This window comes from Erpetoichthys calabaricus, chromosome 3 (assembly GCF_900747795.2).
Source record: "Erpetoichthys calabaricus chromosome 3, fErpCal1.3, whole genome shotgun sequence".
Classification (NCBI taxonomy): Eukaryota; Metazoa; Chordata; class Cladistia; order Polypteriformes; family Polypteridae; genus Erpetoichthys; species Erpetoichthys calabaricus.
Window position 1 is genome coordinate 37405500 of NC_041396.2, and position 15833 is coordinate 37421332.

Below are 15833 nucleotides of genomic sequence, written 5' to 3' on the forward strand. Positions count from 1 at the left end.
TAGAAGAGAGTGTGTATTTACAGAGGGTGTTGACTGGCTTCTAAGTCAATTTAGATTTCCAAGAGTTATCCTCGTTGAGCTCTGTGCTGTTAGAATACTAGGATGTATATTTGATATCATTTTTAAGATGAAATGCATTAAAGTATATATATATTACATTGTACAGATAAATTGTTAATTTAAATAATGTATACTGCTAATAATTAAACATGTGGGGACACAGTGGTGCAGCGGTAGCGATAAGCTGGCGCCCCATCCAGGGATGGTCCTGCCTCATGCTGTATGCTTGCTGGGACTTGCCTGACCCAGGATGGACAGATGAATGGAATAATTAAACATGTACTACGAAGATTTGTCAGTGTTCCTTAAAACTTTTGAAGAATCAGCAGTCTAAGCTTACAGCTGGTTTAACATTTATTACAGAGCTTATTATGTGGCAATTGGTTACTTGGAGAAAGAAAAGGAAGGACAGGCATAGGAGGTGAGTACATATGAAAGAGACAGTACTGCTGCAATAAATTATTTCATCGAGGGTCGTGCACATCCCAGCAAGCATCTTGCAAGATGCAGGAACAATACCTGGACGTGGTGCCAGCTCATTGCTACCACTGCACAACTGCGCCCCCATGTTTAATACATGCTTTAATGCATTTCATTATGAAAATGATATCAAGAATATATCTTAATATTCAATAATGTTCATAGAGCTGTAATATCATGAATGTATATATTAAATATAGCATCAGCCCTAGGAATGAGGCACCACTCATGTCAGCCATTTCTGATAAGGTTTCTTGCACCATAACCATCTTCCTTCTGTGTTTAGGCCAATAGGGTATATGCACATGGTAGTGCTGTTGTCTGTACTGTAGCTGATTTTTGTTTATTGGCAAGAACTCAGAGAAAAAAGAAGTTTAAGTTTCAGCGTACAGATAGCTCTAAAGCTGAACATTGTTGTGTAGCTTTATGTTCAGCTTCTAGTAAATACAACAAAACACTTAGTGTTCAAACCTTTCCCTCCGATGCAGAAACCCGATCTAAATGGATTGTCACTAGTTGGAGAGAAAGCATTGCAGTTAGTCCCCATACCTGAGTTTGTAGCCAGCATTTTAAAAAAGAGGATTTTCTCAAGTCAGGGTCTGAGATAGGATGCCGATTGTTGAAAAAGGTAGCAGAATTGAGTGGAACAATTTTTTCATTCCACTTTCAAACCTGGGGGTTTGGGAGAAACCATGTAAGTTCATAGGAGACACAAGTTTTTAATACATCTGGATCTTACCTTTACCATTATGGATGTAGCTTGAAACATATAGCTTGAAGGCCTTCTCCTTTATAGCTCCTGACATTTGGCACAGGGTTTGAAAAATGTGACTTACATCATTTACCGTAAGTCCGGGCACGTCTTGAAAAGATCAGAGGAAAAATGTTATAGGTGGTCCATTTTGATATCAGCACTGGAAGTGCAGCAGCTGGCTGGTGCAGAATACGGAAGAGAGTGTGCATATAGCCCATTCTGCACTCCTCTAGACACTATGCCCTGAACGCTCACTTCTTTTAGTTTAATGCCCATCCTCTCATGTGGGACCTTATCAAAAGTATGAATACACATAAGTAAGGCCAGGGGGATTGGAGGTGGATTCAAATTGTTCTATCATGGTGTGGATGGTAGGAGAAATGGGGTAGGAGTAATTCTGAAGGAACAGTATGTCAAAAGTGTTTTGGAGGTGAAAAGAGTGTCAGGCAGAGTAATGATTATGAAGCTGGAAATTGGAGGTGTGATGATGAATGTTGTTAGTGGATATGCACCGAAAGTTGGGTGTACAATGGGTGAGAAAGAAGATTTTTGGAGTGAGCTGGATGAAGTGATGAACAGTGTACCCAAAGGACAGAAAGTGGTGATTGAAGTGGATTTCAATGGGCATGTTGGTGAATGGAATAGTGGAGACGAGGAGGTGATGGGTAGGTATGGTGTCAAGGAGAGGAATGAAGAAGGTCAGAGGATAGTGGATTTTGCCAAAAGGATGGACATGGCTGTGGTGAATATGTATTTTAAGAAGAGGGAGGAACATAGGGTTACGTACAAGAGTGGAGGAAGATGCACACAGGTAGATTACATCCTATGCAGAAGAGTTGATCTGAAGGAGATTGAAGACTGTAAAGTGGTAGCAGGGGAAAATGTAGTTAAGCAGCATAGGATGGTGTTCTGTAGGATGATGCTGGAGATAAGAAGAGGAAGAGAGTGAGGGCAGAGCCAAGGGTCAAATGGTGGAAGCTGAAAAATGAGACTGCAGGGTTGAGTTTAGGGAGGAGGTGAGACCGGCAATGGGTGGCAGTGAAGAGTTACTAGACAGTTGGGAAACTACAGCAGATGTAGTAAGGGTGAGAGCAAGAAGGTTGCTTGGCATGACATCTGGAAAGAGGATGGAGGAAAAGGAAACCTGGTGGTGGAATGAGGAAATACAGGAGAGTAAACAGAGGAAGAGGATGGCAAAGAAGAAGTGGGATAGTCAGAGAGATGCAGAAAGTAAACAAGAGTACAAGGAGATAAGGCGCAAGGTGAAGAGAGAGGTGGCGAAGGCTAAAGAAATGGTGTATGATGAGTTGTATGAGAGGTTTGACACTAAGGAGGGAGAAAAGGACGTGTACCGATTGGCTAGACAGAGGGATCCATCTGAGAAAGATGTGCAGCAGGTAAAGGTGATAAAGCAAGGAGAGTGTGTTGAGCAGAGTACATCAGAAGCTGATGAATGAAGAGAACGAGAGCGAGAAGAGGTTGGATGATGTGAAGATAGTGAATCAGGAAGTGCAATGGATTAGCAAGGAGGAAGTAAGGACAGCTATGAAGAGGATGAAAAATGGAAAGGCTGTTGGTCCGGATGACATACCTGTGGAAGCATGGAGGTGTTTAGGAAAGATGGCAGTGGAGTTTTTCACCAGATTGTTTAATGGAATTTTGGAAAGTGAGAGGATGCCTGAGGAGTTGAGAAGAAGTGTACCGGTGCTGATATTTAAGAATAAGGGGGATGTGCAGGACTGCAGTAACTACAGAGGAATAAAATTGATGAGCCACAGCATGAAATTATGGGAAAGAGTAGTGAAATCTAGGTTAAGAAGGGAGGTGATGATTAGTGAGCAGCAGTGTGGTTTCATGCTAAGAAAGAGCACCACAGACGCAATGTTGCTCTGGGGATGTTGATGGAGAAGTTGAGAGAAGGCCAGAAGGAGTTGCATTGTGTCTTTGTGGACCTGGAGAAAGCATATAAGAGGGTGCCTTGAGAGGAGCTGTGGTATTGTATGAGGAAGTCGGGAGTGGCAGAGAAGTATGTAAGAGTTGTACAGAATATGTACGAGGGAAGTGTGACTGTGGTGAGGTCTGCAGTAGGAGTGACAGATGCACTTAAGTTGGAGGTGGAGTTACATCAGGGATCGGCTCTGAGCCCTTTCTTATTTGCAATGGTGATGGACAGGTTGACAGACGAGATTAGACAGGAGTCCCCTTGTCTATGATGTTTGCTGATGACATTGTGATCTGTAGCGATAGTAGGGAGCAGGTTGAGGAGACCCTGGAGAGGTGGAGATATGCTCTTGATAGGAGAGGAATGAAGGTCAGTACGAACAAGATAGAATACATGTGTGTAAATGAGAGGGAGGTCAGTGGAATGGTGAGGATGCAGGGAGTAAAGTTGGCAAAGGTGGATGAGTTTAAATACTTGGGATCAACAGTACAGAGTAATGGGGATTGTGGAAGAGAGGTGAAAAACAGAGTGCAGGCAGGGTGGAATGGGTGGAGAAGAGTGTCAGGAGTAATTTGTGACAGACGGGTATCAGCAAGAGTGAAAGGGAAGGTCTACAGGATGGTAGTGAGACCAGCTATGTTATATGGGTTGGAGATGGTGGCACCGACCAGAAAGCAGGAGACAGAGCTGGAGGTGGCAGAGTTAAAGATGCTAAGATTTGCATTGGGTGTGACGAGGAAAGACAGGATCAGAAAAGAGTACATTAGAGGGTCAACTCAAGTTGGACGGTTGGGAGACAAAGTCTGAGAGGCGAGATTGCGTTGATTTGGACATGTGCAGAGGAGAGATGCTGGGTATATTGGGACAAGGATGCTAAGGATAGAGCTGCCAGGGAAGAGGAAAAGAGGAAGGCCTAAGCGAAGGTTTATGGATGTGGTGAGATAGAACATGCGGGTGATGGGTGTAACAGAACAAGATGCAGTGGACAGAAAGATATGGAAGAAGATAATCCGCTGTGGAAACCCCTAACAGGAGCAGCCGAAAGAAGAAGACATTGCTAGAACAGAATCCAGCTCCCTGTAATAACAACAGCATGCTCTATTAATAGATATATCATGGATGCTTTGCACGGTTCCTTTGCCTTTTATAAGCATGAGATCTTTTTTTTTACTGCAAGATGGGCTGGTGAAAATGTTGTATGCTGTAAATTTGAAAAGGCATGTCTCACAAGCCCATATCCCTAACCCATTCTGAGCTCTTCACACTGTACTGCTATAATTACATGCATACATACCACCTTCTCAAACCTGCTTAACTCAGTTTGGGTCACATATAATATCCAAGCAGTACTCAGTGCAAGGCAGGAAACATTTTGGATGTGGTACCAGTCCATCACAGGGTACACTCATGCATATTCATGCATGGTGTGCTTTATATTCATATCTTTGAGTGGGTGGGAAGAAAACTGGTGTATTCAGATGAAAATCTTCCTAGACAGAGGTGAAATGCAGAACAGAAAAAACACAAAAACAAGAAGCAGGGGCCAGTTTTACTCCAAGGATGGTACACCACTGAGCCATCATGCCCTTCCACTCTGCAATATCATCTCATCAGATCTAACTTTTGAAGCCTAATGTATTTCAGGATACTCAACGCCGGGGGTAGGCGAGCGAAGTGAGCAGGGGGCAGAGCCCCCTTGTAACTTTCTATTCTATTATAAATATTACATAACTAAACTGCTAGCTTGCCGTTTGGTCTTTGACTTTTCACTAAGCATCATCCTTAGTTGCAGACTTCTTCATAAAGTGACATGTCATACATACCTTAGCCACTGATATTAGGAAAGAACATACAGCTAAATGTGAACATGACATATTTAAACAAAATTTAGATGCATTTTCACATCCTACAGATACCTAGAACAACAAATATTTTACAACAGCTGTTATTATTAGAAGACAGTAAAGGCTAAAATGTATTTTTATCATAAGAGCAGTTGTGGTGGTCAATGCCCATTCAGTCCAACATGGATTGACACTTCCTATTCATCCATTATTGTCTGAAACCACTTAATCCAATTCAGGGTCACAATGTGGGAGACAACTCCAGCAACACTAGTCACAAGGTGAGAAGCAACAACAGATGGGGAAGCCACCCAAGTCAGGGCCCATATATTAATTAAGATAACCTGCTAATAAAGTATATAGGAAGAAAGCTGCACAGACATGGGGACAATGTGCAAACTCAGATGTAGACTAGGCCAGGAATTTGAACCCATTATCCAGCTGCTAACCACTAGCTGTCCACTTATTCATTCTAAGACTATGTTTTCAGCCAGAGTACCAGGTAAATTGTTTCCTGTATCTATAAATATCTGGATGAAGCATATTTTAAAATAATTGTGCAAAATGTATCTAAAGATAACATCCCTAACCCCCATGTCTTATTTCTTACTACCAGGTCCTGACGTTGAAAAGTTATGGATACCAGAAGTGTCATCAAAGCATCTGGCTTCCTTATCCTGACAACCATCAGCATTCCTGCCAACCTGTTTGTCTGCTTTGCCTTCCTGCACAATCGTTTTACTGAGGCCAAGCTCCTACCAGCTGACATCATTCTTTGCCACCTCGCCTTTGCCAACCTCATGGTATCCTTCACCCGCAGCATCCCACAGATACTGTCTGCCTTGGGCTATGTGAACATCTTTGATGATGTTGGTTGTAAAGTTACCATCCTTTGCTTCCGTGCTTTCCGGGGCCTCTCCATTAGCCTTACTTGTCTGCTTTGTGTCTACCAGGCCGTAGTTATCTCACCTGCCACTTCCCTACTTTCCCCGCTGAAGATAAGAATCTCCCAGTATCTTCTATACATCATCTTATTTCTGTACCTTCTTTACTACTCTTCAAGTATCACAGCAATTTTTAATGGTGTTGCAATCCTTGCTAACAACTCCATTCTACTATACACATATAATTTAGACTATTGCTTCATGTCATTCAAAGACTATTCTACTTATATTTTTGTAGGGCTTGGGGTCATGTCCAGAGACCTTGTGTTCATATTACTAATGACTATCATGAGTAGCTACATCCTAAAACTTCTGTACAATCATGGTCAAAAGGTAAAAAATATTCGCGGTTCAGATAACAGCCAAAAGGGAGAGAGAGCAGAGAGCAAAGCTTCCAGGGCAGTGGTCACCTTGGTCATTTTATATGTTGTCTTCTTTGGTGTTGACAACATCATCTGGCTGTATTCCCTGACCATCTTGAGGGTGGCAGCTCTTCTATCTGACATACGGATCTTCTTTGCAACTCTTTACACTTCAGTATGTCCTATTGTGATCATCACCACTAATCCAAAAGTCCAAAAGAAATTAAAACTGGCCAAAACAAAGAAAGATGTCCAGACCATAAGGACCTGTACACATATGGTGTGAACAATCATCTCCTTCATCTAAGAGAAGACAATGTGACTATTTACAAAGAAATTAAGGTTATAAATATAACAAATGTATTTACATTTATATAATTTATTAAGCTAACTGTTTCAAAATAAATGAATGACTAATCAAATGGCAAACGTCACTCAGGGACATACAGTGAGTCAAGCAGCTTTCCACTTTTCAAAGCAACATCTGAGCTACTGTTCCACTTTGCTGATGCACTAGCCATGGTACCTTTTGCAGACAAGTAATAGAATAATTAAAAAATATTTGCTAACTCTTGACCTCTTTGTACCTTCAGTGCCCTTCCTCCATATTTGTGTGTTTGTCATTATTTTCAAGGCACCTTTCTCACCTCCTCTCTAGGTTTTATATTTGCTGTCTTTGAAGGTGACTCCCTCATACGCCTTCACCCCTCCACGTGCATCTCACACTCATACTTCCTCTTTTGTCATGTCACCAAAGCCAAACTGACCAATCGCACCAAGGTCAAACTTACCAATCAGATTGCTCTGAGGGTCTGGACACACAGACCTTAGCATTTTATTATTATTGATACATTGTTAAATTAAATATAATTAACATTTTAAGCAAATCCAGAAACCTTAAGTTTCATAAGTGAGATGGATGAGTGGATGGTGTTTTAGATGACACATGATGTTTGAAGTTGTAAAGAATTTAAATCTCCTGGGATCTTTCGTAAACATGGAAGCAAATGGCAGTGAAGAAATACTGTGCAGAACAGCACTTGGTTGCTCTACAAGGAAGGCTCTTAGTAAAGTATTAAACACCAGAACAACTAACAAATCGATTTTGGAAGAGATCAAACTAGCTATGTCAATCAAAGCCCAAATGATGAAGTTACGACTCTCTTATTTTGGTCACATTGTCCGACGAGGAAGATCACTGGAGAAAGACATCATGTTTGGAAAGACTGAAGGAAAAAGGCGAAGAGGGTGACTGTAACCAGAAGGCTAGACACATTGATGACAGCCATGGGGACCTCGCCAGACTACCACAAAATCAAATTGTTTTAGATCTTAAATTCATCAAGTCACTTGGACTCAAACCCGAATGGATGGCATCTGACAAAATAAATAGAATAAACACCTGCAACTCTTGTTTTGTTATTTTTTATAGGTCCCTATTTAGGTTTTGATTTCAGTGAATGCAGACAAGGCACTATAATGTGAGGAACTTTGAGGATAAAAACACTACAACACTTTTTAGTCATGAGTCCTTATAACAAAACATTATTTCTCTCCAAGTCCATTGTTTTTTTGCTTTTCTCATTAAATACAAGTAAAGGTGTCTTAATTATGATGCAGCCTCTTATATGTAATGTCATGTTACATAATACCTTATGAAATAAAAAAAAGCACATGATCTGGAGCTGAAATACCAAAACAAGTTGTTAAATCATCAGTTAACAGCATCAACAAATACAAAGGTGTCACAAGAAAATGACCCAATATTAAACCAGAAGTGTTACCATGGAGTGGAAATTTGCTGGACACGATTGGCAGGTCCAGACCTCAAGGAGGTAAACTAGCCTTGTGTCATTCATTTATTTGCCAGTCCTGTTTATTCTGATATAAAAATACAAGAAACCTGAGCCTGGTCTGGCAGCATGAAGCACATGGCAGATAGCATTCCTGGATGGGATGGCGGTCCAATGGAAGCAGACTTAACTTGTGATGTTGATCTGCTATTTAAAATTAATAAAGTACAACATATTTAATTTCTCCAACTTGGAAATAAAGTGCTGATAATTTCATGCTGTTTATGCTGCCACCTCCCTCTATGTTTGACTCAACATAATCAAGCACTTTTGCCTCACACCATGTGTGTGGAGGGGAAGGATCAATGGATGTTGTGCTTTTTTTTTAATGGTGTTTGGCTCTGTTTTGTCAGTGTTATTTAGTGTTACTTATATATACATTTATTGATATATTGTGCTAAATGAACATGGGTGGGGTATTGTTTAATCAAGTGTTTTGTCATGGTAAGAATGTGTCACACACGTGCGCATAGGTGGAAGTTCAATGGACCAGGTAAAGGTAATTCCACACCAGGCCAGGGAATGGCGAGGTGCACTAAACCTTTCTCTGTTGTCTCTGCAGACCAAAAGCAGGAAATTCTGCCTGATTCAACTTCGAAGACACTACTTCCGGTTCCAGCCACAAGACTGACGTCACTTCTGTTTCTGACCCCAAGACTGATGTCACTTCTGGTTTTGGCACTAAGACTGACGTTACTTCTGGTTCCGGCCCCAAGAACACCACTTCCGCTTCCCTGCTTTAAATAACAGACCACTTCCTTCTCAGTTCAGTTCAATCTTGGACTCCAAACAATTTGCTTCAAGTGTGACTTTTCATACCCTTTTTTTGCAGCCAGGGATAATATACAGAATGCTGCCCCCAAACCTTTTTGTGTGTGTCAAAGCTGATTATTTCAGAGATGGTAAGAAGAGAGTAACCCTCTGCTACTGGAACAATACTGAAAAACCCAAATTTTATAACAGTTTTGTTACCGGTATTTTCGGAATTTTCTGTACTGAAAGTGCACTTCACCTATCCTTTCAATCCCTCAAACACCACCAACCTCCTATTCCCTCGTTATCAATCGGAGGGCAAATTAATTACACTTCCTATTCTTCTCCCTGTTAAACCAAGTCACTGAGTCTTAAATTTTTACCAAAACGATCTGTGCTGTGCTTGTAATCTTAGATATGATCAGAGAAGGTGATGAATGTATAATGAAATTTAATACCTCCACTGGACACTACAAATAATTACAGTATGATACTTAATAAGGCTGCGTGGTTTAGCAAATGCACAAACATTGTTCCAGCCATTTAATATTTTTCATGATATTTTTGGAATATTTGTACTGATGTATATTGATTAAATATTCATTTTTTCATCCACTATATAAACTCACATGACACATGCCTATGAAATCCTGGCTTGGTTACAAGAAAATCATACCAGATTTGAAAAGCATGAATTCTATAAGACCACAGTACATTTTTTTTGAGCTCTGACATCTTTCAGGCCTGCAGGTGGATCATGCCAGAATAGTAGAAATTCAAGCTTAGAAACCCCTTAGTTAGTTCTATACTAGGGGGCTCCGCCCCCTGCTCGCTTCGCTCGCCAACCCCTGGTGTTGGGAATGACAAAGAGCGTGATGTATGAATGAGATATAGAATAGTGTGACGGTGTAGATGATGCAAATAGAAAGCAAACAATAAAGTGTGTGGCACAGTATAAAGGTTTATTTGAAAATTTCTTTGTACACGCCGTTTAAGTGTAAAAGGTAATTCCAGCTCAGAACTTGTAAGGTCATTTAAGATGGTTATTGTTGTGATCAGAGTCAAGTTTGTCAGAGCTTAGAAAGAGTTGTGTCTTTCCAGGAAGTAATGGAATGACTTGGGTATTTATGTTTTCCACATTAATATTTTTTGGACATAATATAGTGCGTTGTGTTAAAAGGGGCATTTGGTCTAATGAGATTGCTGTTCCAAATCTCTCTGTAACTAAGTTGTCGCAGATAAAGGCTTGAGGAATTGTAATAATATGTGGGTGAAGTCCATCTGTATTGGTGAGTGTACCATCTCTCAGTTGTAATAAGCAATTGTTATGATCTGTTTCTGGACATCGTATCTTTTTTACTAACTGTATCTTTTGAAAGCAATGCCAATTGTCTGCGTATTTTAAGGTGCACTGAACAATAGCTGAGTGCATGGCATCTGGAAGAATAGCTAATCACTGTCTAAAATCTCCTCCTCATAAAAGTACCTTTCCTCCAAATCGAATATTATTATTCATAAACGTTTGTTCATGCCATTGAACATTCATCAATAAACAACAATTTTTCAAGACGGATGTCACGTGCAGTGCCACCGTTAATGTTCATAGTGGATTCCGATTTGTAGGATCTAATGTAGTTGATAAAGATTTCACTTTCAGGTACATCGTCAGTTATAAGCTTCTGTAGATATTCAGTATATGAATGTAAAGAAGGCAGTCTAATTTGACCCTTTTGACAACAACGTGTAAATGTATAACTTGTATTGCCAGTTGTTTCTTCAGGGAAGTGAACTGAATGACAATGATTGCAAATGACATTCATTAATCCGAATGAATTTTCCTGGTGTATGTTTTGCTTGTGCCGTTTGAGAGGCGCGTTGTTGCATGTGTATTATTTGGGACTTGTTGTTTTGGAGCTGTAATCGATTTGCCTGTGCTGTGTGAGAAGCCCGTTGTAGCCTTCGCTGCCATTAACGTATGTCTGAGACGGGAGGTGTTTCGTTTTGAATCCGCGCCTGTTGCGATGCAGCACTTTGATTGATAGTTTGCGTCATGTGGATCTAGGATGTAGATTTGTGCATATTAAATGAACTATTGTAGGATCTAATGCAGTTCATAAAGTTTTTACTTTTAGGTACATCGTTAGTTAGAAGCTTTAGTTGAGCTTTGCGTATTTGGAGTCGAGTCATTTTTTCTTTTAGAAATATGGATAAGTAATAAGGAGTATTGCACTCACTGTTAATATGGAGCCTTTTCTGCGGTTGAACGGTTAATAGTGCCTTATTGTAATGAGATCCACCTATGCTGCATAGTCGTCTATTTTGTTGTTTCTTTCGTGTTCGTGTGTTTGTTCCTGTTATCCTTTCCTTTTCGTTTTGTACCCGTGACCGTGTATTCATGACTTGTTTCTTTCTCAGCATGCGAAATATGGATAAGTAATATGGAGGATCGCAGTCACTGTTAATATGTTTCCTTTTCTGCAGTTGAACGGTTAATAGTGCTTTATTGTAAGGAGATCCACCAATGCTGACACCTATGCTGTCTAGTGTGAAGGTGTTGATGTTCACTTTAGAATATGTGGCTTTGGGTGTCACTTCTTATGGATGTGTGTGTGTGTGTGTGGGGGGGGGGGGGTTTGAGGATTGTTGTCGCGCGAGCGTCTTCTTTCTTTTTGTGTTCCTGTGTCTTGTTGAATCCCCCTGTTTGTGTGTGTCCCGTCCCTTGCTTGTAGGGTCTGTGGGGTGGTTTTGTGTTCTTTTTTTTGTGTTCCATGGGCTTGTTGAATCCCCCTCTTGGTGTGTGTCCCGTCTGGTGCCTGTAGGGGGGGGGGGTGCCTTGCTGTTGTGCGCGAGCCTCTATTTTTTTTTTTTTTGGGTCTAGTCTCGTGTGCAATGTGTTTCGTGCTTTGCCTGCGTTTCCTCATTTCTCCATTTTTCCTGTGCTCACTCCTTTTTTCTGTGGTCTTGTCCGCCTCTCGCGGCCCCTCATCCGCCTCTCTCGCCCTCTTTTGTCCGCCTTTCTCGGCTCCTCAGCCGACTCTCGCGGACTGTTTTTAGCGCCTGCGCAGTACGTCTTTTTGCAGCTACGGCCCATTGCCGGATGTGCCTGCGTCCATCATCCGGTTTAGCATTCTCGGTTAGTAATATGGATTGCACCTTTACATCCCGAACCAAGAGATTGCCACAACATTTTAAGTAGACACTTGAGGCCAGAGTGGCTTTTTGGAAGTTGATGCATCTAGTGTAGTGCTTGGGGCAGTACTCTATCAAAGGATATTTTATACTAGAAACTCCATTTATGTGCCTTCTTTTCTGAAAAACTGAGTCCCACAGAACAAAATTTAAATGTTTTGGGGTAGAGGGTTTCTAACAATTAAGCTAGCATTACAGGAAGGGCATCACTGTTTTAAGGGAGCAGAAATTTCAATTATTCAGAGCATAAATATTTACATATCAGGCAGGTCTGTTGGCCATCATTTTATATTTACTTTAATTTGATCATTTCATACCAAGCTTGGGAAAAAATTGTAAAGCTGACACTCTCTTTAGATGTTATGAAAATGCCAGGAGATAAAAACTATAAAGAGTAGACAAAAAGTCAGGCTGGGTCAGGAAGCTGAAGAATGTTTGTGTCAAGTTAAAATTTAAAGGGCAGAAATGTTGTCAAAAGGTCTGTAAGAGACAATTGTCTTAACTAAAGTTTTTTAATTAACAAAGCTAATAGTTTTGTTATGATAGTTTCATAACTATCAAAAAGCTAGAATGTGAGAAGCTGCGGGCTGACGTCTTACATAGCTGGAGAAAAATGATAGAATATATCAAATGACATTCACATTATGTGACAGGCAATAGGCAAAGTAACAATAAATCATATGTCCATAGCAATGCAAGAACAGTCACAGAAACAGAATACAAAGGACAATAAACACAATAATTCCTTTTAAACTTATCACTAAATTCAAAGACGTGAGTCTGAGTACTTCATTGTGCAACTGGGTTTTCAACTTCTTGACAAGCAGACTCTCAGGTACTTTGAATGGGTGGCCACACATCATTATGCATCGCCTTCAACACAGGTGCTCCACAGGGCTGTGTTCTTAGTCCTTGGTTGTGTTCCCTCTACACATAACATTGCATGGCTGAATCTAACATCAATGTGACGTTTGTTGATGACATTGCTGTGGTAGGCCTGTTATCTAACAACAATGAGCAAGCTTACCTGGATGAAGTGCAGAGCCTGTCAAACTGTTGTCAAGACAACACTCTATTTCTGAATGTCAGCAAGACAAAGAAGCTGATTGTGGACTTTGGGAGATAGCAACAGAGGCAATATCACCCTTCAACATTAACAGCAATCAGGTGGAAAGGGTGGCCAGTTTAAGATACTTAGGTTTCTACTTCACAGAGGGCCTAACCTGGACGAGATTCAAAGATGGCTTGATAAAGAAGGCGCAACAACATCTTTGCCACCTCAGACACCACTAGGATTTCAGGTTACCCTCCCAATTACTAAAGACCATCTACACATCCACCATAAAAAGTATCCTGGTAGGAAATATACTGTAACTGCCTGTTGTAGCACATAGCGGGACTGCAAAACTCCGCAGTGAGTGGTATGGTCAGCTGAAAGCTTCACTGGGTGTGCACCCACAATCCTAGAGGACATTTACACCAAGAGATGTTAGACCACGGCATTAGTGACATAAGCCATCCCGACAATGTCCTCTTTTCTGTGCTGCAGTAAGGTAAATGCTACAGCTGCCTGAAGACACCAGTCCAGAGCGACTATGAGGAGGAGCTTCTGTCCACCGTCCATATGCATCTTGAATAAGAAAAGTGTCTAGAAAGACAGGAAACCCTATTGTAAATGCTCTTACATTATTTAAGTTTATTGTTTAGTTATTATTGATTATTTATCCCATATTTATAATTCTATTAGTGAATATGATATTTTTAAAGTCAGGTATTATTGCTATTTTTATTACTCTTCTTAAAGGCACAGTCATTGGAGTTAAGCAACTAAGCATTTCACTACATATTGTACTGTATATGTAATCTATATGTGACAAATTAAAAAATTATTTGATTTGAATAATTTGATTGACAGAATACAGTAATCCCTCGCTACTTCGCGGTTCACTTTTCGCGGATTCACGACTTCGCGGATTTTATATGTAAGCATATCTAAATATATAACGCGGATTTTTCGCTGCTTCGCGGGTTTCTGCGGACAGTGGGTCTTTTTACTTCTGGTATTTGCTTCCTCAGTTGGTTTGCCCAGTTGATTTCATACAAGAGATGCTATTGGCGGATGGCTGAGAAGCTACCCAATCAGAGCACACAGTTAAGTTCCTGTGTGCTGCTGATTGGCTCAGCGACGGAGTGCTGCATTAACCAGGAAGTCTCATCTCACTCATTCAGCATTAACGTGCTCTTGCTACTGCATTCAGGGGATTATCACCTTCATCGTCATCATTTTTACTGCGCAGCATATTCATCACCATCATCACGTCATATATAGCTACGTGTACTTCGCTATACAGTAAGTGTAAACTTATCTACCGATTTCATATTGCTTAGCAGTTGTCCCTGTTATTAACAGAGTAAAGGGTTGGTTGTAAACAATACAGGGAGGGTTTAAAATGTCCAAATACACTTTAAATAATTAAATAAATATGGTGTCCCTACTTCGCGGAAATTCAGTTATCGCGGTCGGCCTTGGCACCTATCTCCCGCGATAAGTGAGGGATTACTGTAACAATAAAACTAAACTACAATTTAAAATTTGAAATACATGTGCTCAAAATTATGCAAACCCAAATCACAGAGAGCAAAAACAGAACATCATGACAGAGTCCTCTCGCTGGCTTTCCCAGATGTTTTCTGTGAAGCTGTCTGAGCTAACAATAACAAATAATATCAAAAGGAGGTACCAAAAATCTGTCTTCCACATCATGGGCTTTCCAGTGAACAACATGATAGACCCTAGTACCACGTCTTTTGCAAATTAAAATTCTCAGCACTTCGTATTTCTGATAACCTTCCACCAATACAGGCAATTGGGGTTGTGATGGACAAGACGACAGAGAGAAATGCAGTATCTTGAGTTCTTGCACTGTACATAAAATGTGGGCTGAATCTCAAAACACCTAGGAAGGGCTAATTTACACAAGACTGAAAGTGGGGGCTGACAGATGTTTGTTAAACTTACCAGCTGAACTAATGGTTGCTTAAGGATCCATTCACATTTAGGCATTGTAAATTTCCAGCATTTGCCATTTTTTAATGGTGTTTTGCAAGTGTTTTCCAGCTTTTTCAAACATTTTAAAGAAGCATTTTGCAGGGCAATATGAATGACATAATTTCCAGTCAATTTTGTGGTTTGTGAGGTGTTCAAGTGTTGTTAAGTTGTGTCTTCTATGACTCTAGTGCTTTTAATCCTAGTGATGAGATTACTGAAGAAGAGGTGTCATCAGCGTTGTGAGCAGAGATGTTACATGTCAGATTCAAAGTTGCACAAATAAAACTTAGAATAGCCCTTTTAATCACAGTTTATTTTTGAAATTGTAAAAACAATATTGGAGTCTTTCAAAAAGCAAGCAGCAGACTTAATAAGCAGATGTTTCAAAAAGAGACGCTTGACTCTATTTCTGTTTTCCAGGAATTAGAAAAAAATTCAAAAGCATCTTCTTCAGATCGGTCAAGCTGAAGTGTGATGAGGCCATAAGCTCTGTGAATGCTCTCTGACACAAGACCCCCAAGCCCAGGGAAGAACTACTTGTATTAGACAATCAATCACTGAGATACTGTGAGATACGAGACTTGTGTGTAACCACAGTTGACT

At 40.5% G+C, this 15833-nt stretch overlaps 2 protein-coding genes across 2 annotated transcripts in view; both read left to right on the forward strand.

Annotated features, from left to right (window-relative positions):
• LOC114649257 (olfactory receptor class A-like protein 1) overlaps positions 1–15833 on the forward strand; it is a 53455-nt gene that overhangs the window by 26492 nt on the left and 11130 nt on the right. The window lies entirely within an intron of this gene.
• LOC114649258 (olfactory receptor class A-like protein 1) lies at positions 5701–6858 on the forward strand. The gene has a single exon (XM_028798761.2). The coding sequence runs from the start codon at positions 5716–5718 to the stop codon at positions 6670–6672; it is 957 nt and encodes a 318-aa protein (XP_028654594.1). The 5' UTR covers positions 5701–5715; the 3' UTR covers positions 6673–6858.

Coding starts and splice junctions, on each gene's coding strand:
- LOC114649258 (XM_028798761.2), top strand. CDS start 5,716: ATGGATACCAGAAGTGTCATCAAAGCATCTGGCTTCCTTATCCTGACA.